Source organism: Pogoniulus pusillus, chromosome 2 (assembly GCF_015220805.1).
Source record: "Pogoniulus pusillus isolate bPogPus1 chromosome 2, bPogPus1.pri, whole genome shotgun sequence".
NCBI lineage: Eukaryota > Metazoa > Chordata > Aves > Piciformes > Lybiidae > Pogoniulus > Pogoniulus pusillus.
Genome location: NC_087265.1, coordinates 4,895,225 through 4,918,612, shown reverse-complemented (window position 1 = coordinate 4,918,612; position 23,388 = coordinate 4,895,225). Strand labels below are relative to the sequence as shown.

The following is a 23,388-nucleotide window of genomic DNA, read 5'->3' as shown; positions in this document are numbered from 1 at the left end:
TTGCAGCCTCCAATTGGACTACTGGTGTCCCTGCCCATAGCAAGGAGGGACTCTCTCCAATAGTTCTCTGTCTCTCTTGAACTGGGGAGCCCAAAACTGGACCCAGCACTCCAGATGTGGCCTGGCTAGGACAGAGCAGGGGTGGAGGAGAATCTCCCTCGACCTGCTGGCCACGTTTCTTTAATGCACCTTGCACCTGAGCACAAGTATATGCTGCTGGCTACTCAAGTGCCTGGCAGGTGCACAGAATTAGATCTGCAAAGAGGTTTAGGCATCAAAAAATATAAATAATTATCTCAGGGTGGTGGTTCAGAAATCCTTGCAGCTCCTCTTTGCTTCTCAAGCATTCCCAGGACAGTTAAAGTGCATCCCAGAGCCTACTGCTTCTCTTTCCTCTTTTTGCCACACTTGGGCAACTTTACAAAGAAAAATGATAACAGAATCTGAATTTCTCTTTCTAAAGCCTCATTATCTCCAGGTGAGTACAAGGTACAATATCAGCTCTAGACTGGTACACAGCCTAGGGGGGGCAAAATAACCTGATGAATCAACTGTTATGTAAGAAAATGGCTCAGAATTTGCATCCATGTACCCTAAGATACCTTCTGCAAGAAGTAATTTCTCTTCCCAATGAGGAAAAAAATATGCTATAAAAAATGCAGTCCTTTACATCAGCTACAATGGAAAAAAGGCAGTGATCTCAGAGGCAGAAGAGGTTGTTTTTGTTGGAAGGCTTTCTACCTTAAGAGAGTTAATATACCATCTGTTCACTGAATGAGGAGAGAAGACAGTCCCAGACAGACAGGGCCTGAATGAAATCCAGCAGTGAGGGAGAGGCAGGGGGGGGAAAAAATCCCAGATGAACAAAGGGACTAAACAAAGAGGAGGATTTTTACCTAAAAGGAATAAAAAAAGTGCTTTCCTCAATTCCTGCTCCATCCCTACACTGATCTGCAGTTTGATTTACCCTCCTCACAAAGCCAGCCACTCAATTTGACCACCCAGCCACTGCCAGATGGCTTTTGTCCTGATCAGGGTGGGCAGAACAAGCAGCAACAGCTTAAAGCTCCAGCCCTTGTGTGGGGGTTACACAGAACGTTAGAGGTTGGAAGGGACCTCTGGAGATCATTAAGTCCAACCCCCCCCTGCAAGGCAGGATTCCCTTCTGTTTGGCTTTGGGCTTTCCAGATATGGAAGAGGAGAGAGCTGCTCTGTCAGTGCTTCTCCTGGTGCAGATGATCAAAATGCTAAGGGAAGATATTTCTGCAGGCATTGCTAAACAGCAGATCTCATGGCCTGGCCAGTCTTAGTTACAGAATCACAGAACATTAGAGGTTGGGAGGGACCTCCAGAGATCATCCAGTCCAAACCCCCTGCCAAAGCAAGATCCCCTAGGGTAGTCTGCACAGGAATGCATCCAGGTGGGTGTGGAAAGTCTGCAGAGGTGACTCCACAATCCCTCTGGGCAGCCTGCTCCAGGGCTCTGGCACCCTCACTGCAGAGAAGTTTCTCCTCATGTTGAGCTGCAACCTTCTCTGTTCCCGTTTGTAGCTGTTGCTCCTTGGCTTATTGCTGCTGAGCACTGAAAAGAGCTTGGCCCCAGGCACTTGACCCCCACCTCTCAGGTATTTGTAGTCCTCTCAGCCTTCTCTTCTCCAGGCTGAACAGCCCCAGGGCTCTCAGTCTCTCTCCATAGGGGAGATGCTCAAGTCCCCCACTCATCCTTGTGGCTCTCTGCTGGACTCTGTCCAGCAGGTCCCTGCCTCTCCTGAACTGGGGACCCCAAAACTGGACAGAGTATTCCAGCTGCGGTCTCGCCAGGGCAGAGCAGAGTGGGAGAAGAACCTCCCCAGCCCTAATGCCATCACTTTTTCCTGATGCCCCCCAGGGTGCCACTGGCTCTCTTGGCCCCAAGGGCACATTGCTGGCCCATGCAGGACTTGCTGCCCACCAGCACTCCAAGGGACTCGCTCAGGTTGGGGAGGCAGAACACCCTTCCAGCAGCACTGGAGTGCTGTGGTGGTTTTACACTGCATGGAATTGAGATTTTACTCCCCCAAAGTGAATTCCTACATTTACTCACAATTTGGAAGCAAAATGAAAGTATTCTTTACAAAAGTAGGCTAACTACAAAATGGACATCTACCTATACAAGAAAACAATAGTCCAGACACACCCTGGGCAAAGGCCAGGGGCTGTTATCAGCCCCACTCCCAGTCAGTGCTCACACCATGGTGACAAGGACAAGCAAGCAAGGTCAGAAGAACAGAAAGGGGGAAAAGGAGGCAAGAAGAGAACCAAGAACAAGCTGTGTGAAAAAAATATATCTAATTGTTCAGACCAATGGAATGGGATAAACACAACTCTTCTGTTTTGCTCAGCCTCTCTGAGAGTCCATCCCTCTGGACTTTCTCAAAATCTCTGGAGAACTTTTCTTTACTTCAGTTCTTTCAGCCTCATTTCTACAACCAGATCTTTAGCATAGAATCACAGAATCAATCAGGTTGGAAGAGACCTCCAGGATCATCAGGTCCAACCTAGCACCCACCCCTGGACAATCAACCAGACCATGGCACTAAGTGCGCCAGCCAGGCTTGGCTTCAACACCTCCAGCCACAGAGACTCCACCACCTCCTTGGGCAACCCATTCCAATGCCAATCACTCTCTCTGACAACAACTTCCTCCCAACATCCAGCCTAGACCTCCCCTGGCACAACCTGAGACTGTGAACCCTTTCTTCTGTTGCTGCTTGCCTGGCAGCAGAGCACAACCCCACCTGGCTACAGCCTCCATTCAGGCAGTTGTAGACAGCAATGAGCTCTGCCCTGAGCCTCCTCTGCTGCAGGCTGCACACCCCCAGCTCCCTCAGCCTCTCCTCACAGGGCTGTGCTCCAGGCCCCTCACCAGCTTTGTCGCCCTCCTGTGAACACTCTGCAGTACTTCAACATCTCTCTTGAACGGAGGAGCCCAGAACAGGACACAGCACTCAAGGTGTGGCCTGAGCAGTGCTGAGCACAGGGGCAGAAGAACCTCCCTTGTCCTGCTGCCCACACTGCTCCTGAGCCAGCCCAGGATGCCATTGGCTCTGCTGCCCACCTGGGCACACTGCTGCCTCATCTTCAGCTACTCTCTAACAGCACCCCCAGGTCCCTCTCTGCCTGGCTGCTCTGAGCCACTCTGTCCCCAGCCTGTAGTGCTGCTGGGGTTGTTGTGGCCAAAGTGTATAACCCTGCACTTAGCTTGTTCAATCTCATCCCATTGGCCTCTGCCCACCCATCCAGCCTGGCAAGGTCCTTCTGCAGGGCTCTCCTACCCTCCAACCCTTTAGCTCTATACTTATCTTTTCCACCTAGAAGCTTTCTAATTCTGCACATGTATGATTCTGTCTGGCTACAGTGATCTTAGCTTGATGGTTTGATTTGATGATCTTAAAGGTCTTCTCAGCTGAAACAATTCCATGACTCTGACTCTGCATTTGAGGCTCTTTCTTTTATATTTTTGCAACTAGAAAAGAAAATCAATAAGTGACCAAGTGAGAGCAACCCTGTTACCCCTCCCCCAAATCATTAAAGCAATTTTCTCCTCACAGGACACACAAATGTGCATATGTTCATGTATGCACTACCACGCTCACAGATCCACTGCTCAGCTAATTCTTAACTCATTAAATATTCTTCCCCTCAGTGTAATTATAGGAAAGATGCAAAATTCAGATGCTGACATCTGTCTGTGTAGAGTGAGGAGATAAAGCTGGGGTTTGAAAACAGAGCAAGGGAAACAAAGCATCTGTGGTGGCAATCGCACACTATTGTCTTTGTCCTGGTTTGAGCTACAGCAGAGCTGATTCTGGCCAGGGCTGGGACTTCCCAGCTCAGGCTCTGTTCAGGGAGGGACTTGCTGCAGCTCAGGGTAGGTTGGCACAACCAGGGGCTGCTTCTAGCTGGGAGAGGCTGATTGGGACAGGTCCTGCCAATGGCTGGTGGCAGAAAGGCTCTGCCTGAGACTTTCTCTTCTGCACACCAAGGGCACTGCCACAGCTTGTGCCACACCTTGGAGGGCAGCAAGGCAGAGCTGGCACCTGTTGGGAGAGCAGCCAGGACAAGGACCTTCAAATGCCCAACAAGGGATTGCAGCCCATGGGTGGCATCTTTAGAAGCAAGCTGAGAGATCTCCAGGGCCAAGCCTCTTCTTCCCCGGCTGATGTCCCAGCAGGTCTCGGTCCCTTCTGCTTTCCATCCCCAGCCCTGCGTTCCTGAATCCACTTCCAGAATCCTCCATTTGGTTCCCATCTGCTGCTGAGTCAAGGCTGCAATTTGCCCAGTGCCTGCCCCCAGCATCAGTGGTGCTAATGGTGCCATCACTGCCATCAGAGGCTGGGTTCCATGTTGGTTTGTGTCTCTGTGTCTCTCTTCCACAACATTGCTCTTCTTTCCATCCCAGCTAGTTTCTTTCTCACCCCATCAGTCTCTCTCCCTTCTTCCCCTTGGGAAGGAGAGGCCTTCATGAAGAGCCTCTGGCAGTTCTCTGATAGCCAGTCCAACCCTGCCCCTTGGCAGTTCCCTTTCAGAGTTGTTGATACTTCTTTGGTTAACAAAATGCAACCCCAAATTCCAAGCAGGGGAAGGCAGTGAAGGGGAAAAGGATCTGGGGGTCCTAGGGGATGGGAGGTTGACCATTAGCCAGCAATGTGCTCTGGTGGCCAGGAGGGCCAGTGCCATTCTGGGGTGGATTAGAAGGTCTTTGGTGGGTAGGTCGAGAGAGGTTCTCCTGCCTCTCTACACTGCCATGCTGAGGCTGCATCTGGAGTGCTGTGACCAGTTTTGAGCCTCCCAGCTCAAGAGGGATATAGAACTGCTTGAGAGAGTCCAGCACAGAGCCACAAAGATGATGAAGGGAATGGAACATCTCTGTTATGAGGAGAGACTGAGGGAGCTGGAGCTGTGCTGCTTGGAGGAGACTTAGAGGTGACCTCAGCAATGCTGATAAAGATGTGCAGGGTGAGTGGCAGGAGGCTGGGGCCAGGCTCTGCTGGGTGATGCCCAGTGACAGGACAAGGGGCACTGGGTGGAAGCTGAGGCATAGGAAGTTTCATGTAAATACAAGGAAGATTTTTTTCCCTGTGAGGGTGACAGAGCCCTGGCACAGGCTGCCCAGGGGGGTTGTGGAGTCTCCCTGTCTGGAGATATTCAAGAGCTGTCTGGATGTGTCGCTGTGTGACCTGCTCTAGGTGCTGCTGCTCTGGCAGGGGGTAGGACTGGCTGAGCTTTGGAGGTCCCTTCCAGCCCCTGCCATGCTGTGATTCTGGGATTCTATGAAATATCTGTAATGTACTGTATATAAATGCTTGTGAATTGTGCAAAGGTATAAATACAGCTTCATTCCTTATCTTCCAGATGACTGAGTTGAGTCTGGTGAATTTGGGGAGGTGGGAGGGTGTGTAATTCCCAAACCACTACACACACACACAGACTGCTGCCCTTTGTTTCTCACGTATGGAATGTGAAATGCTGGGCCTCAGTCATTGAGCTGTTTACTTAAACCTAAGCCCATTTTTTCCTTTAGTGAAATAACCTCCCACATTTAGCTGAATCCTATTGTTACCATCCTTATTGTCCCCATTGTTTTAGAGCCTCTTAGCCCAGCTGGCATGCTCTGTAACAACAGTAATCACAATGAAGCCATCAGCTATTCCATGGGAGTATAATGAAATCTGATCACAAATGGTAACCTTGAAAAGCCATCCCAAAGGTCTCCAAGATGTAACTGGGGCTTCAAGTTTTAATGCACTCCAGCTCATATTTGTAATGCATTCTTCCAGTCTATCAGAGACAGCCCCAGGCTGTTTCACACTCACCATATTAGGCCCTAAACTGGAAATTTAAGAGAAGATCCACGAGGATGAGCAGAGGGCTGGAGCTGCTCTGCTATGAGGAGAGACTGAGGGAGTTGGAGCTGTTCAGTCTGGAGAGGAGAAGGCTCCCAGGTGACCTTATTGTGGTCCTCCAGTATCTGAAGGGGGATACAGGGAAGCTGGGGAGGGACTTTTTAGGCTATCAGGTAGTGATAGGACTGGGAGGGATGGAACAAAGCTGGAAATGGGTAGATTCAGACTGGATGTTAGGAAGAAGTTCTTCAGCATAAGGGTGGTGAGAGCTTGGAATGGGTTGCTGAAGGAGGTGGTGGAAGCCTCATCCCTGGAGGTGTTTAAGGCCAGGCTGGATGAAGCTCTAGACAGCCTGATCTAGTGTGAGGTGTCCCTGCCCATGGCAGGGGAGTTGGAACTGGCTGATCCTTGTGGATCCTTCCAACCCTGACTGATTCCATGATTGTATGAAATTAAACTGCAGGATCTTAGGAAGGAGCTCTTCAGTACAAAGGTTCTGAGACTCTGGAACTGGCTGCCCAGGGAGGTTGTTGATGTCTCCTCCCTGGGGGTGTTCAAGGCCAGATTGGATGAAGCCTTGAGCAGCCAAGTCTGGTTGGGAGGTGCCTCTGTCTGTGGTGGGGAGGTTGGAGCAGATGAGTTCTCAGGTCCCTTCCAACCTGAGCCATTCCATAGAAAGTGCTACAAAATCACAGCATCACAGCAACATGCAGGTTGGCAAAGCCTCTCAGAATCACCAAGTCCAACCTTTATCACTACTCTACAAGATTCACCTTAAACCATACCAAACAACCCTTAAACACATCCAGGGTGGGTGATTCCGTCACCTCCCTAGGCAGCTCATTCCAGTCCCTGACCACTCTCTCTGTGAAACACTTCTTCCTAATGTCCAGTCTAAACCTACCCAGTGGCAGCTTGAGGCCATTCCCTCTTGTTCTATCATGATTTACCTGTGAGAAGAGCCCAGCAGCAGTCTCTCCACAATGTCCCTTCAGGTAGTTGTGGACAGCAATGAGGTCTGCCCTCAACCTCCTCTTTTTTAAACTAAACATGTAAGCTCAGAGCTCAAGAACATCACTGCAGTGATGCTGTGCTCTTGCTCTCTATCTTACACTTTCCTCCTCTCCCTTTCTCCCCATTCCATCAACCTCCTCCTCCTTTTCTGTCCTCTCTTTTTGTTCCTCCATATCTCTTTCTCTTTTCCTTTCTTCCACACCCTCCACCCCATCAGTCTTGCCTTCCAAGTGCTCTACAAGATCCAGGTTAACACACAGGCTTCAGCTAGCTGGAGGTGTTCAAGGCCAGGCAGGATGTGACCTTCAGCTATAGTGGGAGGTGTCCCTGCCCACGGCAAGGGGGTTGGAACTGGATGATCTTGAAAGTCCAACCCAAACCATTCTGTGATTCTATGACTTTGGGAAGTATTTGCCTTTCTGTTTGGTTAATGAAGAAAACTTAAGTCACTGATTTAGGTTTTCCAAGCTGCTCTCAAGCAGGACTTGATTTCTCTCACCAAATAAAACCCCAATGCCAGTCCACAGAGGGCCAAGTGCTGCTTCTGTTAGCTCACACAGTGGTACTGAAACAGCTCCCAGACTTCCCAAAGCTGAGCAGTGTGTTAGCAACCCAAACCAATGATTTTTTAAGCTTTGCAACTCCAGTTTTTATTAAAGGCTTACCAGTCTGAAGTCAGAATTGCTGTAATTAGGCTTCCCTCTGAGAAAAGGCAACTGCAGTCTTATGATTCATTTCCTCTCACCAACATCAAATAATTTAGCTCCTGGTCCTCAGCCTTAATAAGCTAGACTACATGCACCTTGGTTTGCTCCAAGCTGAGGGAGCCAACCCACTTCCTCCAGAACAGAGCCCAGGGTCTGCAGCAGGGCTGCTCACCCCAAGGACCTCTCCCCACCAGCAAACACAAAACCTCAGCAGATCCATCTCCATGCCTGAAACCTCATCGAGTCCTTCAGCACTGCTTCAGCAGCTTCTACAACTCTCAGCAACCTCAAATCCCTCATGCCTGAAGGATTTCAGTGTTCCACAGCCTTCTGTAGCCATACAAGTACAGAATCACAGAGCTGTCAGGGTTGAAAGGGACCTCAAGAATCATCCAGTTCCAACCTCTCTGCCATGGGCAGGACACCCTCCACTAGACCAGGTTGCTCAGAGCCACATCCAGCCTGGCCTTAAAGACCTTCAGGGATGGGACTTCCACCACTTCCCTGGGGAAACTGTTCCAGTGTCTCACCACCCTCACCTAAATCTGCCCTACTCCAGCTAGGATCCATTCCCCCCAGTCCTATAGTGATACCCTAAAAAGTCATATGCTCACAGGATGTCAGGGGTTGGAAGGGACTCAAAGAGATCATCAAGTCCAAACTCCCTGCCAGAGCAGGACCATACAATCTAGTTCAGGTCACACAGGAACACAGCCAGACAGGCCTTGAAAGGCTCCAGAGAAGGAGACTCCACAGCCTCTCTGGAGAGCTTGTTCCAGTGCTCTGTGACCCTCACCAGCCTGTGTCCTTCACCAGCTTCCTTGTAGGCTCCTTTCAGATATTGGAAGGCCAACTCTGACACCATTCACAGTATCTACATATCTTGATTTAACAGGAAAAAATGTGGACCAACTCTTGAGGGCCACAGGGACACCACAGAAAGCTAGGCAATGACCAGACCAGGTACAACTTATAACCTCTGAGATGCTGCAGCAGTTGGAATAGCATCATGGAGGGACTATCCAGCATCAGAAGCTAATGAGTCTGAGGCTGATTTGGGATGTAGAGAAGTATGGCAGGCAATTCATGCACCAAAAAAGTTTGATTCTCAAGTTCACAGAATTGTCAGGGTTGGAAGGGACCACAAGGATCATCTAGTTCCAAGCCCCCAGCCATGGGCAGGGACACCTCACACTAGATCAGGTTGCTCAGAGCCACATCCAGCCTGGCCTTAAAAACCTCCATGGGTGAGGCTTCCACCACACCTCCCTGGGCAACCTGTTCCAGTGCCTCACCACCCTCATGGTGAAGAACTTCTTCCTAGAGTTAAAGCCTTAACATGGCTGTGTTTTAAACATTAGGGTGCTATCCAACAAGGCCCTTGTGTCCTCACTTAGAATCGCAGAATGGAAGGGGTTGGAAGGGACTTCTGGAGATCACGGAGTCCAACCCCCTTGCCAGAGAAGGATCCCCTAGAGCAAGTCACAAAGCAACTCATTCAGACAGGCCTTGAAAGTCTTTGTAGGAGACTCCATAATCTCTCTGGGCAGCCTGCTCCAGAGCTCTGTCACCCTTACAGCAAAGAAGTTTTTTTGTCATATTGAGGTGTCCCAATTCATTTTTAAATGCAAGCTATCTGCATGCAAAGCAACTACCAAACCAGTGCCTTCTACATCCTCCTTTCATGGTTCATCCTTCCATTCCCAGACACAGCTATTCCATTCTCATCATAGAGCCACAGAGTGGTTTAGGTTAGAAGGGACCTCAAAGCTCATCCAGATCCAATCCCCTGCCACAGGCAGGGACACCTCCCACCAGAACAGGCTTCCCAGGGCCTCATCCAACCTGGCCTTCAACATCTCCAGGGAGGTTGTGGAGCACAGAAGCACAGAATGTGATCTACAACCTCCCTGGACAATCTGTGCCAATGTCTCACTAACCTCATTGCAAAGAACTTCCTGACATCCAGTTTACATCTCCCCTCTTCCAGTTTAAACCCATTACCCTTTGTCCTGTCATTACAAGACGTTGTCAGTAGTCCCTCCCCAGCCTTCCTGTAGCCCCCTTCAGATACTGGAAGGCCACTCCAAAGTCTCCTCAAAGCCTTCTCTTCTCCAGGCTGCAGAGCCTCAACTCTCATAGCCTGTCCTCATAGCAGAGCTGCTGCAGCCCTCTGAGCATCATCTCTGTGGCCTCCTCTGGACTTGCTGTTAATGTACCAAATGGTCTTGAGCTGCACAAAGACACTTTTTGTGCTCACCCCCATGACAAAAAGCCAGGAATTGTGTGGGATACAGTCACACAGGGAGAAAGTAAGGAACAGCTATGTCAATTCCTTCAGCTCTTTTGGTTTGTTTTCAGACAGAGAAATCCTTCAAGCAGGAAAGGTTGGGGATTACTAATTACTGAGCTCCCAGACATCTAAACATTTATTATCCTGTCTCTATATAGCTGAAGGGGACAGGGAGTCATCATCCTTCATCCTAAGCAGGAAGAAACAAAGAGAGAACACCTACCTTTAACAATCTGCTTGGCACAGGCATTATAAACTTGTTCCTGGGTGGTGTTAGGAGGCAGCACTCTATCAAAGACGTAAGGCTTCCCTTGCTGCAAACAGAAAGAGAAAGTCAGTGAGATAAAGGCCATTTAAGGCAGTTTATAGCCCCCATTTCCCAGCAGCATTTGCTCACAAAGGAAGCCATTCAGTGCACTGGAGACAGCAGGACCTTGTTGGCTAAACAGATGTGACATCTTGTGTGCTCCCAAACCGTGGTCTCTGTAGCTGGCAAATAAAAGGTGGCATATGTGTTCTGCGTGTTCACATTTGGGTCAGCAGCCAGGCTCCCAGCACAGAATCAGCTGAAATAACAGCAGTGGAATGATGATTTTTCTCCTCCTTGTAGGAGTTGATGGGGGATAACCATAGAAATATTTGCAGGGCATTTGGTGTTCATCACTGCAAACTAGTGAAGGCTCTGGTGTGAGAAACAGTCAGCAGACCTGAGAGGAGCAGAAGATCGCAGGTCCTGAGAGCTGCCTTCTGCTGAGGCTGGCTCAGCATGGACCAAGCACGCTCCCAGCACAGTGCATGTCCTCCAGTAGAAAGAGCCTGGTTTAATTTCACAGATTGTATCAGGATCACAGGATGTCAGGGGTTGGAAGGCACCTCCCCAGATCATCGAGTCCAGCTCCCCTGCCAGAGCAAGGCCATAGAATCCAGCTCAGGTCACACAGGAACACATCCAGACAGGCCTTGAAAGGCTCCAGAAAAGGAGACTCCACAACTTCTCTGGGCAGCCTGTGCCAGGGCTCTGGGACCCTTATAATAAAGTCCTTCCTCATGTTAAGGTAAACCTTCCCATGCTGTAGTTGGTACCCATTAGCCCTTGTCTTATCACAGGGCACAACTGGGAAGAGTTTGTCCCCTCCCTCTGGACCCCCAGCCCTCAGATATTCACAAACATCGATTGATCCCCTCTAAGTCTGCTCTTCATCAAACCAAACAGCCCCAAGTCCCTCAGCCTCTCCTCATAGGGCAGTGCTCCAGCCCATTAATCATCTTCGTAGCCCCTTCAGGTTGGAAGGGACCCTCAAAGGCCATCTTGTCTGATGCCCCTGCAGTCAGCAAGGACATCAGGCTGCCCAGGGCCATATCAAATCTGATCTTTAAAGTCTCCAGGGATGGGGCCTCAACCACATCCCTGGGTAACCTCTTACAGTGCTTCACCACACTCACGATGCAGAATTTCCTCCTGATGTTCATCCTTAATCTTCCCTGCTCCAGTTTCAAACCACTGCCCCTTGTCCTATCACTACAGGCTGTTCCAAACACTCCTTCCTCAGTTTTCCTGTAGGTCCCCTGCAGATACTGAAATACAGCTCTAAGGTAACTTCAGAGCCTTCTCTTCCCCAGGCTGAACAGCCCCAATTCACAGAATAACAGAATCAAGCAGGTTGGAAAAGACCTCTAGGATCATCCAGCCCAACCTATCACCGAACCCTCCCTAGTTACCTAGACTATGGCACTAAGTGCCCCATCCAGGCTTGGCTTCAACACCTCCAGCCACAGACTCCACCACCTCCCTGGGCAGCCCATTCCAATGCCAATCACTCTCTCTGACAACAACTTCCTAACAACATCCAGCCTAGACCTCCCCTGGCACAACTTCAGACTCTGTCCTCTTCTTCTGTTGCTGCTTGCCTGGCAGCAGAGCCCAACCCCACCTGGCTACAGCCTCCCTTCAGGCAGCTGCAGACAGCAATGAGCTCTGCCCTGAGCCTCCTCTGCTGCAGGCTGCACACCCCCAGCTCCCTCAGCCTCTCCTCACAGGGCTGTGCTCCAGGCCCCTCACCAGCTTTGTTGCCCTTCTCTGAACACCTTCCAGCACCTCAACATCTCTCTTGAATTGAGGTGCCCAGAGCTGGACAAATTTCTTTCAGCCTGTGCTTGTAGGAGAAGTGTTCCAGTTAAACATGCAAATGTGTCTCAGTAACACCATGGGTTAGACCCCAACCAGGCAGCCCACTCGGACTCTGTTGCTCTAAGTCCTTGTCCTATCCCAGGGAGCAGTGAGCAGAGCCTGTCCCCTCCTTCTGACATCCAGCCCTTATAAATATATCTGAGGGCAGGATGTCAGAAAGAGGGGGACAGGCTCTGCTCACTGCTCCCTGGGATGGGACAAGCAGCAATGGATGGAAGCTGCAGCACAGGAGGTTCCAGCTCAACACAGGGAGGAACTTCTTTACTGCAAGGGTCCCAGAGCACTGGCACAGGCTGCCCAGAGAGGTTGTGGAGTCTCCTTCTCTGGAGCCTTTCAAGGCCTGTCTGGCTGTGTTCCTGTGTGCCCTGAGCTAGATTGTATGGTCCTGCTCTGGCAGGGGGGTTGGCCTCGATGATCTCTTTGGGTCCCTTCCAACCCCTGCCATCCTGTGAGCCTGTGGTCCTTACTGAGAAATTGTCTCGATGTTTATCTTTAGCACCAACAAAGAACAAGATGCCACGTGGAAAGGGCTCTTAGCTGCCATTTTGCAGGGGATGTGTGCAATTTGCAGGTTGTGAAGCACCACGGAGGCAGAGCTAATTGCTGGCTGCCAGCAGGACTGACACATCCCCGTGTATACAGGTGTAGCACAACTCCACACAGCCGCCAAACGCCGATTCCTCTTTGTAGCCACTCTAATTGGTTACAAGAGGAACACAGACTAACAACCCAAAAGAGAGGTTTGTGTGACACTTAAAAGGCAAATCAATTCTTCAGACAGCAGTTCAGCTCCTCACAACTCAAAACCAAGCAAGACATTTGCATTTAAAACATGACTCCTGCATTTAACGTTACACTAAGAGGCTGTGCAGCATCTTTCTCATCTTGCATCAAAGCTTTTAGCAGTTCCCTTCCAAGCTCTGACACCTGCTTGGAGAACACGAGGAGGGCTTCAAAGCTAACTGCTTGGATATTTGAGGCAGCAGCCTGGTTCTGTTGAGTCAACTGGCATTTGCAGCCAGCTGTTCGAATGCTGTGCTCAATTAGCCAGTTCTGCTCACACTCGGATTTCCCTTCAAGCAGATCCCACTCATAGAATCAAGCAGGTTGGAAAAGACCTCCAAGCTCAGCGACTCCAACCTAGAACCCAGCCCTAGACAATCAACCAGACCATGGCACTAAGTGCCTCAGCCAGGCTTGGCTTCAGCACCTCCAGGCACAGAGACTCCACCACCTCCCTGGGCAGCCCATTCCAATGCCAATCACTCTCTCTGACAACAACTTCCTAACAACATCCAGCCTAGACCTCCCCTGCCACAACTTGAGACTCTGTCCCCTTCTTCTGTTACTGCTTGCCTGGCAGAAGAGCCCAACCCCACCTGGCTACAGCCTCCCTTCAGGTAGCTGCAGACAGCAATGAGCTCTGCCCTGAGCCTCCTCTTCTGCAGGCTGCACACCCCCAGCTCCCTCAGCCTCTCCTCACAGGGCTGTGCTCCAGGCCCCTCACCAGCTTTGTCACCCCCTCTGGACACCTTCCAGTACCTCAACATCTCTCTTACACTTCCCTGCTCCTTCAACTCAGGGACTTAACAGCCACAGAGGAACACACACCCAGTGAGGTGTCTGGCTGCAGTGCACTTTCTTCATATTTCACCCCAGAACTTTGGATCTCAAGGATAAGAAAGTAATTTATGAGTAAGTTAGTAAATGATCATAGAAAGAAAGGATTGTTTGGGTTGGAAAAGCCCTCTAAGGTCACTGAGTCTAACTACCAACACAGCACCACCATGGCTGCTAAATCATGCCCCAAAGTGCCGTGGCCACAGGTCTCTTGAACACCTCCAGGCATGGTGACTCTACCACCTCCCTGGGCAGCCTGTGCCAGTGCCTGACCACTCTTGCAGCAAAGAAATTGCTCCTAATATGCAAACTAAACTTCCCCTACCACAGTTGCAGGCCATTTCCTCTTGTTGTATCACCTGATACTAGAGAGAAGAGACCGAGACCCACCTGGCTGCAATCCTCCTTTCAGGCATTGTAGAGAGCAATGAGGTCTCCCTCAGCCTCCTCTTCACCAGTCTGAACAACCCAAATTCCCTCAGCCACTCCTCACCAGCCCTGTTCTCCAGAGCCTTCGCCATTCTTGTGCTGCCACAGGGTGAACACCAGGCCACCCAAGCACCCCACTTGGTAAGACACAAGCCCAAAGGTGCCACTCAGACCCACGTCATCATTGCAGCCCCCAATCCTCACCCACAGCAGCATGGTGGGACTGCTGGGAACATCCAGCTGGCACCTACCCCAAACTCTCCACGGCTTCCCACAGGCAGTGCACATCGTGTGGCTCTCAGCTAGACAAAGCCCTCTGCTCTCAGGGTGAGAAGGGCTGCTCAGTCCTGCTGGAACTGTTTGGAACAATTCCTCAAATGGACTTTTCCCCCTTTTTGGTTAGTCCAAGCACTACCTCATAAGGCCAGCAAACACCCAGACACATACCCTCAGCCATCCACTTATCCCATTTCTCTCCTTCATGCCTGAGCTGAGGCTTATTAGCTAAGCAATGTAAAAGCAGCAAATGATACCAGTACATCATCCTACCACGGTGAACACTCCAGGCAAACATTGCTCTGGTGCAAGCAATCCAGCTCCTCTACTAAGCTCTCAACAGCTAGAATGTCAGAAAGCCCCCAAAAGCCAAATCCCATCCTAGCTGTGCTGCAGGCAGCTGAAAGAAGCCCTGGCTGCAACTGTTATTTATCTGCCAAACTGCAAAGCTACTCATGTAAAGAAGCAATTCCCTAAAGTGCTGCAGAGGTTAAGTGTCTTCCTCAGGATTTCTGCACCAGGCAGCTAAAAAGCCAGTCCCAGCTATTCTGGTACCCGAGGAAAAGAAAGGAAGGTGCAGGATCACAAGCACCTGACACAAATCACACAAATGAGAGCTCCCTTATCCAAGCAGCACTGGCTGGGGGGCAGGGGAGGTTTTCTCTGCTTCATCTCTGCATTGATCTTAGACAAAGGCAAGCCAGGGTTCATACTCCTCTCCATGAATCATAGAATCAAGCAGGTTGGGAGAGAGCTCCAAGCTCAGCCAGTCCAACCTAGCACCCAGCCCTGGCCAATCAACCAGACCGTGGCACTAAGTGTCCCAGCCAGGCTTTGCTCCAACACCTCCAGGGACAGCAATTCCACCACCTCCCTGGGCAGCCCATTCCAATGCCAATCACTCTCTCTGCCAACAACCTCCTCCTAATACCAAGCCTAACACCATCGTGGCCACTAAACCAAGTCCCCAAGGGCCATGTCCACACGTTTCTTGAACACCTCCAGGCATGGTGACTCCACTACCTCCCTGGGTAGCCTGGTCCAATGCCTGACTGACCACTTGTGCAGCAAAGAAACTGGCCCTCATGTCCAACCTAAACTGCTCCTGGCACAACTTCTGGCCATTGCCTCTCATCCCATCATCTGACACTCGAGAGCAGAGCCCAAGCCTCACCTGGTTCTAACCTCCTTCAGGGAGTTGTAGAGAGAAAGAGCAATGAGGTCTCCCCACAGCCTGAACACCCCCAGCTCTCTCAGCTGCTCCTCACCAGCCCTGTTCTCCAGACCCTTGCCCAGCTCTGTTGTCCCTCTCTGGATCCACTCCAGCCCCTCAATGCCTTTCCTGTAGAGGGTGGATATCTGCTTTTACTTTATTTTTTTCCCCTAAGTGTAACTCAGCTTGACTCAAACACCCAAATCAGGAGGATTTCAGCCTTATTAGAGCTAACTGAAGACAGCAATGAGCAGCTAGAAATAAAAGTGCTATTTTCTGAGCCGATGCTGTTTTATCTGCACACCTCCTCCATACATTTCCACCTTTCTCATTCCATGCAGGGTATTATCTCTCATCCATAAATCACATCTTCTTTCCTATGCCATTACTTCCAACAGTCCCCCTGACACAATCTGTTCCATTAACTTCTGCCACTGCTGCATAATGGCGAGGCTAAGTGCTCCGATCCACCCACACAATTGCTGCTCGAGTTGTATTGACAGCAAGATAGATTCCACTCTGCACTTGCAGAGCAGGAAAAATGCTGGTCATAAGCATTGACAATTATTGTTATTATTATTTCACCAGCTTTATGTTGAGAGTTTCCTATGGAGCCTAAAAGCTTAGCATGAAAAAAAAACAACCACCCCAAAAGCCAACATCCAAACCACCGAACCTGAGGATTTCACAAGCAGAAAAAAGGATCTTCACCATAAATAAATGTGGTGTGCCACCTAAGCCATCAGCTCACAGGCAGCAGCACTCTCACTAGATGCTATTCCAGTTGCAATTAAAAATAACCAAACATGTTTCCTGTTTCTAAAAGAAATCACAGCTCTCCTCTCAATTCCACACGGAGAGGAAATGAGAAGCGCTCAGAGCTGCATGCTAAGAATTAGAAGCCTTAATGCAATTTCATGATTAATTCCCTCTGATCTTCAGACAGACATTCAGGGTCGACTCCAGCAGTGTGTCTGGAGGTTTTGATGCTAAAACAAGACCACACCTGACTTTCAGGCAGCTGAGCTCAAAAGCAGAATTCCAAGGTCCGTTCCCAAAGTGACTTAGAAAAACCATGGGGGAGGTGAAATGGATTACGACAGAATTTCCAACAGCCAGCATGTAGCTCAGACACAGAACTGCCAAAGCACAAAGGAAGAGAGCACACAAAATTATGGGTTTTCTTGGGTTTGAGGATTATGAGGAGATGTTTGGGCCAGCCTGAAACTCCCTAAAATTAGAGAGCTCATCCACAGTTATCCCAGGGCAGAGGCAGGTTTGTTCTGCTTAAGCAGAAAGCAGCTTTGAGTAACTTATCTGACCCTTCCTCCTCTACCTGGGAGAAAAGACTGACCCCACCCCAGCTGGTTTCAGCCTCCTTTCAGGGAGTTGTAGAGAGCGAGAAGGTCTCCCCTCAGCCTCCTCTTCTCCAGGTTGCATCCCAGTTTCCTCAGCTGCTCCTCACAAGATATCTTCTCCAAACCCAGCTTCACTGCCCTTCTCTCGACCCACTCCACCCTCTCAGTGTCCCTCTTGGAGTAAGGGCCCAAAATCAAACCCAGTACTCAAGGTGTGACCTCACCAGTGCCCAGTACAGGGGCACAATCCCTTCCCTACCCGTGTTGGCATCACTATTGCTAATCCAAGCCAGGATGCTGTTTGCTTTCTTGGCCATTTTCTGGCATCCTCTTACTAAATTCCTCTCTAACTCTCCTTCTGGGCAAGGGAGTTCATTCAGTGCGCACATAGTGTACGGGGTCTAAGCAGCAGCAACAAAGTGGGACCAGAGGTCAGCAAGGTCCATGTGTCCATGCTGCCAGCAGTGTGAGGTCTGGAGAGGGGCTCAGCCTCACCTAGCCAGGCTGCCAGATTCTATACTTGATGGGAAGGCTGGGGAGGGACTGTTTAGATGAGTCTACAGTGACAGGACAAGGGGCAACGGTTTGAAATTAGAGCAGGGTAGGTTGGACATTAGGAGGAGGTTCTTTACTATGAAGATATTAGGACACTGGAACAGGTTGCCCAGGGGTGTGGTTGAGGCCCCATTTCTGAAGATGTTCAAGATGAAATTTGATGAGGCCCTGAGCAACCTGATCTAGCTGGAGATGTCCCTGCTGTCTGCAGAGGGGGATGGACCTTTGAGGGGCCCTTCCAACACGATGCATTCTGTGACTGTGATTCAGCTCTTCCTAACTGCCATAGTTAGGACACTCAGCTGAAAAAGGTAGAAAGACTATGTCCACAGAGTCCCTCTCAGTTATCTCAGCCCTCTGTCCCCTCAGAATCACAGAATCATAGAACCACAGAATGTCAGGGGCTGGAAGACACCTCCAAAGCTCAGCCAGTCCAACCTCTGTGCCAGAGCAGGGTTGTCCAGAGCAGATCACACAGGAACATGTCCAGGCAGGTTCTGAGCACTTCCAGAGATGGAGACTCCACAACCCCCCTGGGCAGCCTGTTCCTGTTTTCTGTCACCCTCACAGGGAAAAAAAATTCCTCCATGTTTCTATGGAACTTCCTATGCCTCAGCTTCCACCCAGTGCCCCTTGTGCTGTCACTGGGCACCACCCAGCAGAGCCTGGCCCCAGCCTCCTGCCACTCACCCTGCACATCTTTATCAGCATTGCTGAGGTCACCTCTCAGTCTGCTCTTCTCCAAGCAGCACAGCCTCAGCTCCTCAGTCTCTCCTTGCAGACAGGAATGTTCTTTTCTCCAGAACCTGGTCACACAGAGCCACCTCCCTTCCCCTGGAAAGGGACCGCACCGCTCACACAGCCAACAGCTGTCAGATAGCTGGGGCCAGCTTCTGATCCCTGCAGAAAGCCAACAGTGCCAAACCACACAGCCCAGCTCATCAGAGGAACTGCTTGGCAAACCAGGACTCTGCCCACACACTGGCTCTGCTGCAGGCACTGAGGCTCACTGAGGCAGCTGGGGTGAATGAACTCCCAGCTGTTGAGAGCATCACACGAGCAGCCCCTGCCAGCACACACACCGGAGGAGGGTACAGGTAGCAGAAGCATGTGAGCCGCAGGAGCTTAATTAATGGGGAATTATTTCCCAGCCAGTTTGCACTCCCATAAGTGCTCTTGTAGGAGAGGTTTTATAAATAAAAGATCTATAATTGCAGGCCTGGAAGACAGAATTTTCCAAGAGCAGGAAGCAAGCTATTACCAGCAGCAATTCCAGTTTCTAGCCCTTGTACAGCACCCAGTTTGTCCCTTAGAAGGTGGCACAAACCCCACTTCTTCCCTCTGGCCTACAGGAGCAGGAATTCCAGCCTTTGGAAATGCAATGCCCACATTTGCTGGCTGCTGCATCAAACTTGCACTGGTCTCAAGTGGGATAAACAGCTGGCCCTGCAAATTCCACCTGGGATTAGATAGAAATTATTAGAAAGAAAGGTTTCTTTTCCTCACAAGTTATATCCTGCAGCTACAAGGTTGTTATTACTTCACTGATGAAGCACAGGAAATAACAAACAGGATTTATCTTGTTCTCCTGAATCCACCTACCTCTAGTGAGAGCTGAAAATATGATTAAAGACAAAGGGATGAGATAAAAGCATCTTTGAGCATGTTCCCAAGCAGTACTTTTCCCAACAAGTGACCCAACAATAGAATCACAGAATTGTTTTGGTTCATCAAGTCCAACCATTGACCTAGAATCATAGAATCAAGCAGGTTGGGAGAGACCTCCAAGCTCAGCCAGTCCTACCTAGCACCCAACCCTGGCCAATCAACCAGACCATGGCACTAAGTGCCTCATCCAGGCTTGGCTTCAACACCTCCAGGGATGGCAACTCCACCACCTCCCTGGGCAGCCCATTCCAATGCCAATCACTCTCTCTATCAAGAACTTCCTCCTAATACCAAGCCTAACACCACCGTGGCCACTAAACCAAGTCCCCAAGGGCCATGTCCACACATTCCTTGAACACCTCCAGGCACGGTGACTCCTCTACCTCCCTGGGTAGCCTGTTCCAATGCCTGACCACTTGTGCAGCAGAGAAACTGACCCTCATGTCCAACCTAAACTGCTCCTGGCACAACTTCTGGCCATTGCCTCTCATCCCATCATCTGACACTAGAGAGCAGAGCCCAAGCCTCACTGGTTCTAACCTCCTTCAGGGAGTTGTAGAGGAAAATCAATGAGGTCTCCCCACAGCCTCCTTTTCCGCAGGCTGAACACCCCCAGCTCTCTCAGCTGCTCCTCACCAGCCCTGTTCTCCAGACCCTTCCTCAGCTTTGTAGCCCCTCTCTGGACCCACTCCAGCCCCTCAATGCCTTTCCTGCAGTGGGAGGATAACTGCTTTTACATTCATTTTTTCATCTCAGTAAAAGAGTGAAATGCAGTTATTATGCTTTCCTTTCCTTGAGTCACACTGCTGCCATGCTGTCAAGTGGCTGCGTTCAAAAACATTGTGCCAAGCAGCAAGTGTCACCTAATAGATGAGAATTCAGAACACCTGGGATAAAAATCGTGAAGGAGATTTATTCAGGATAACCTGAACACTGCCCAAAAGGCATCTTTAAAGCTTGGTAATCCTCAGCTGGAAAATAAATTAAAACAAGCAGCCAGGGCTGAGCAGGCACTGCAGAGCAATCTGAGTCAACACAGCATTACCTTTGCATAGTGAGCTGAATTATTGAGCTGCCTCCTGAATACTTCTGAGGAGCTGACACAACCTGGCTTGTGGCCAGCAAGCCACTTTTAGCTTTCACTCCCAGCAGAGAAAACCTTTAACTCCTTTTGCAACAAATCCTCTTCAAAAGGCATCCTTTCAGCTCACTACAGATTTGCTGTTTAGGAAAACACACCTTTTATTTTCCTCCAGCTAAAAGCACCACCTGGACAAGACTCTTTAGGAAACTTAGGCTGAGTGTTAAGTAGGAAGAGCTCCCAATAAGATCTCAGCTATTAAATAATACCCTGCAGCAACAAATTTTCTATACCTCTTAGACAGCATCAGTCACAGCTCTCTATGACTTGTGCTGCTGCAAGTTAGCCACCACGGTCCTGAGGAAGAATCACAGAATCAACAAGGTTGGAAGAGACCTCCAAGATCAGCCAGTCCAACCTAGCACCCAACCCTGGCCAATCAACCAGACCATGGCACTAAGTGCCTCAGCCAGGCTTGGCTTCAACACCTCCAGGGACAGTGACTCCACCACCTCCCTGGGCATCCCATTCCAATGCCAATCACTCTCTCTGACAACAACTTCCTAACAACATCCAGCCTAGACCTCCCCTGCCACAACCTGAGACTGTGTCCCCTTCTGTTGCTGCTTGCCTGGCAGAAGAGCCCAACACCACCTGGCTACAGCCTCCCTTCAGGTAGCTGCAGGCAGCAATGAGCTCTGCCCTGAGCCTCCTCTGCTGCAGGCTGCACACCCCCAGCTCCCTCAGCCTCTCCTCACAGGGCTGTGCTCCAGGCCCCTCACCAGCTTTGTTGCCCTTCTCTGGACACCTTCCAGCACCTCAACATCTCTCTTGAATGGAGAAGCCCAGAACTGGACACAGCACTCAAGGTATAGCCTGAGCAGTGCTGAGTGCAGGGGTAGAATAACCTCCCTTGCCCTGCTGGCCACACTGCTCCTGAGCCATCCCAGGATGACCCCAGGAGATGACCCCAGTGTCTCCAGCCACCTGCCACGACAAAAAGCTCTCCCCACACACTGGCACTTCTGTCAGATGGGATGTTAGCTATATTGCTCCTCACACAAAGAAAAAGCAGTGCAATCTGCCTCCCAGCCCCCAGCCTGGCCATTGGATGATGACCATAGAATCACAGAATGCCAGGGGCTGGAAGGGACCTCCAGAGCTCACCCAGTCCACGTCCCCTGCCAGAGCAGCATCTCCTAGAGCAAGTCACACGAGAACACAGAGAATCACAGGATGGTTTAGGTTGGAAAGGACCTCAAGGATCACCCAGTTCCAACCCCCTGCCACAGGCAGGGACACATCCAGGCAGGTTTTGAGTATCTGCAGAGAGGGAGACTCCACAGCCCCCGTGGGCAGCCTGTTCCAGTCTTCTGTCACTCTCATAGGGAAAAAAATTCCTCCTCATGTTTAAATGAAACTCTGTACACCTCAGCTTCCACCCATTGCCTCTTGTCCTGCCTTTTGGAATCACGCAGCAGAGGCTGGCTCCAGCCTCCTGGCATTCAGCCTTTACAGAAAGTGCAGGCTGACAGGCAGCTAGGAGAAAGGCTGGGGAAAAGAGCTGGAGCAGCAGCAGCCAGGGCTCAGGAGCTCCACTGCTGCTGGAGGCTGCAGCCAGCTGGGAGCACCCACCAACACCATGGAAATCAGGACTGCCTCTTACTTGAGAGCAACCCACTTGCTCCTCCTCCTCTTCCAGCTTTTCCCAAATCCATGGGGCTCAGGAACGGGACAGGACTCCTCCAGCTCCTCTCCATCCTCATCTCTCCATGGGCAGCCTCGGCAAGGGCACTGCCCACCGGGCAGCCTTTGCTTGCTCCTTCCATGGCAAAGCTTAGTGCCAGCAGCATCAGCACCACCCTTCCAGCCCACCAGTGCCCTGCACACCACGTGGCAGCTCGCAGATTTGGGTCTCGATTACTTAACTGCTTATGCAACAGCACAGCACTGCGCGCTTGGAGAGCAGTGGCATCCTCCTGCCGTTCAACTGAACCGCTGAGATGATGAAGCTCTGCTCGTGATCAGGAGCAAAAAGGGATTTCATTTGCTGCTCTGTGCAACACCAGCTTGAAAATGGGCATCACTTCCCCTTTCCTGGGTCTTTCAACTCAGGTTAACAAAGTTAAAATGACCTTTTCACGCTTGAGTTCCTCTGGCAACAAACTGTTTCTACGACCCTTTCTCAGAAGTGTTAAGTTTGAAGCTCAGCAGACCTCTCTGCTTTGCCAGAGGCACAAAACCACCCGAGCAAGGAATCAGACAGAGGCTACTCTAACAGAGAATACCAAATCATAGAATGGCTTAGGGTGGAAAGGACCTCAAAGCTCAGCCAGTTCCAACCCCCCACTAAAGGCAGGGACACCTCCCACTAGAACAGGTTGCTCAAGGCCTCATCCAACCTGGCCTTGAACACCTCCAGAGAGGTTGTGGATGACAGAATCTGTGATGGCAGGGGTTTGGAACTGGATGATCCTTGAGGTCCCTCCCAACCTAAACCATTCTATGATTACCTTCCCCCCCACCCCCTTCCTCTTTTATATTGCATTTCAATTCTTTGTTTCCCCTTTTACACTGCATTTTCTTTTTCTCCTCACCTTTTTTTCCCCATCATATTTTGTTTGATTTTTCTCCACTCAGAACTTTCTTTTTACCACTTTCTGGGTCAAGCTTAAATACCCAGTGGCAAACTCTGCTGTCATTTGATAAACACATTAGCTTGATTATATTTCACTTTATGGTATCTTTTCCAGTTTAACTTCAAAGCAAACCAGCTCAGTGATACAAACAAATCCTAAAGCAAAGTTAAGCTTGCTCTATAGAACCCTTCTGTTCCTTTGGACTTGAAAATGTCTGCTTAGATTGGTAATAGAGGATTTATTCTGTGCACTGCTTACTGTCTGTGCAGCCCAGATTTTCTGAGTGTTAGAGAATAACTTTAGCCATAAACTTCAAACAAAACTGTTGCCAGCATAAACAATTTGTTTTAATCCTGCCATATGTTATGCTGTGAAGCTCTGTGCAAGAGTTGCCTTCCCTCTTTCTGTGCAGAAGGAAGGTAGGACTCTGCTGCAAAGAGCTGAAGCACCCAACCTGGTTTC

At 50.2% G+C, this 23,388-nt stretch overlaps 1 protein-coding gene across 2 annotated transcripts in view; it reads right to left on the bottom strand.

Annotated features, from left to right (window-relative positions):
- KIF5C (kinesin family member 5C) overlaps nucleotides 1–23,388 on the bottom strand; it is a 122,796-nt gene that overhangs the window by 80,692 nt on the left and 18,716 nt on the right. For both annotated transcript variants that reach the window (XM_064154799.1, XM_064154792.1), the window contains exon 2: nucleotides 10,123–10,213. In XM_064154799.1, the coding sequence (XP_064010869.1) occupies nucleotides 10,123–10,213 (91 nt within the window). The remainder of the gene's footprint in view (nucleotides 1–10,122; nucleotides 10,214–23,388) is intronic.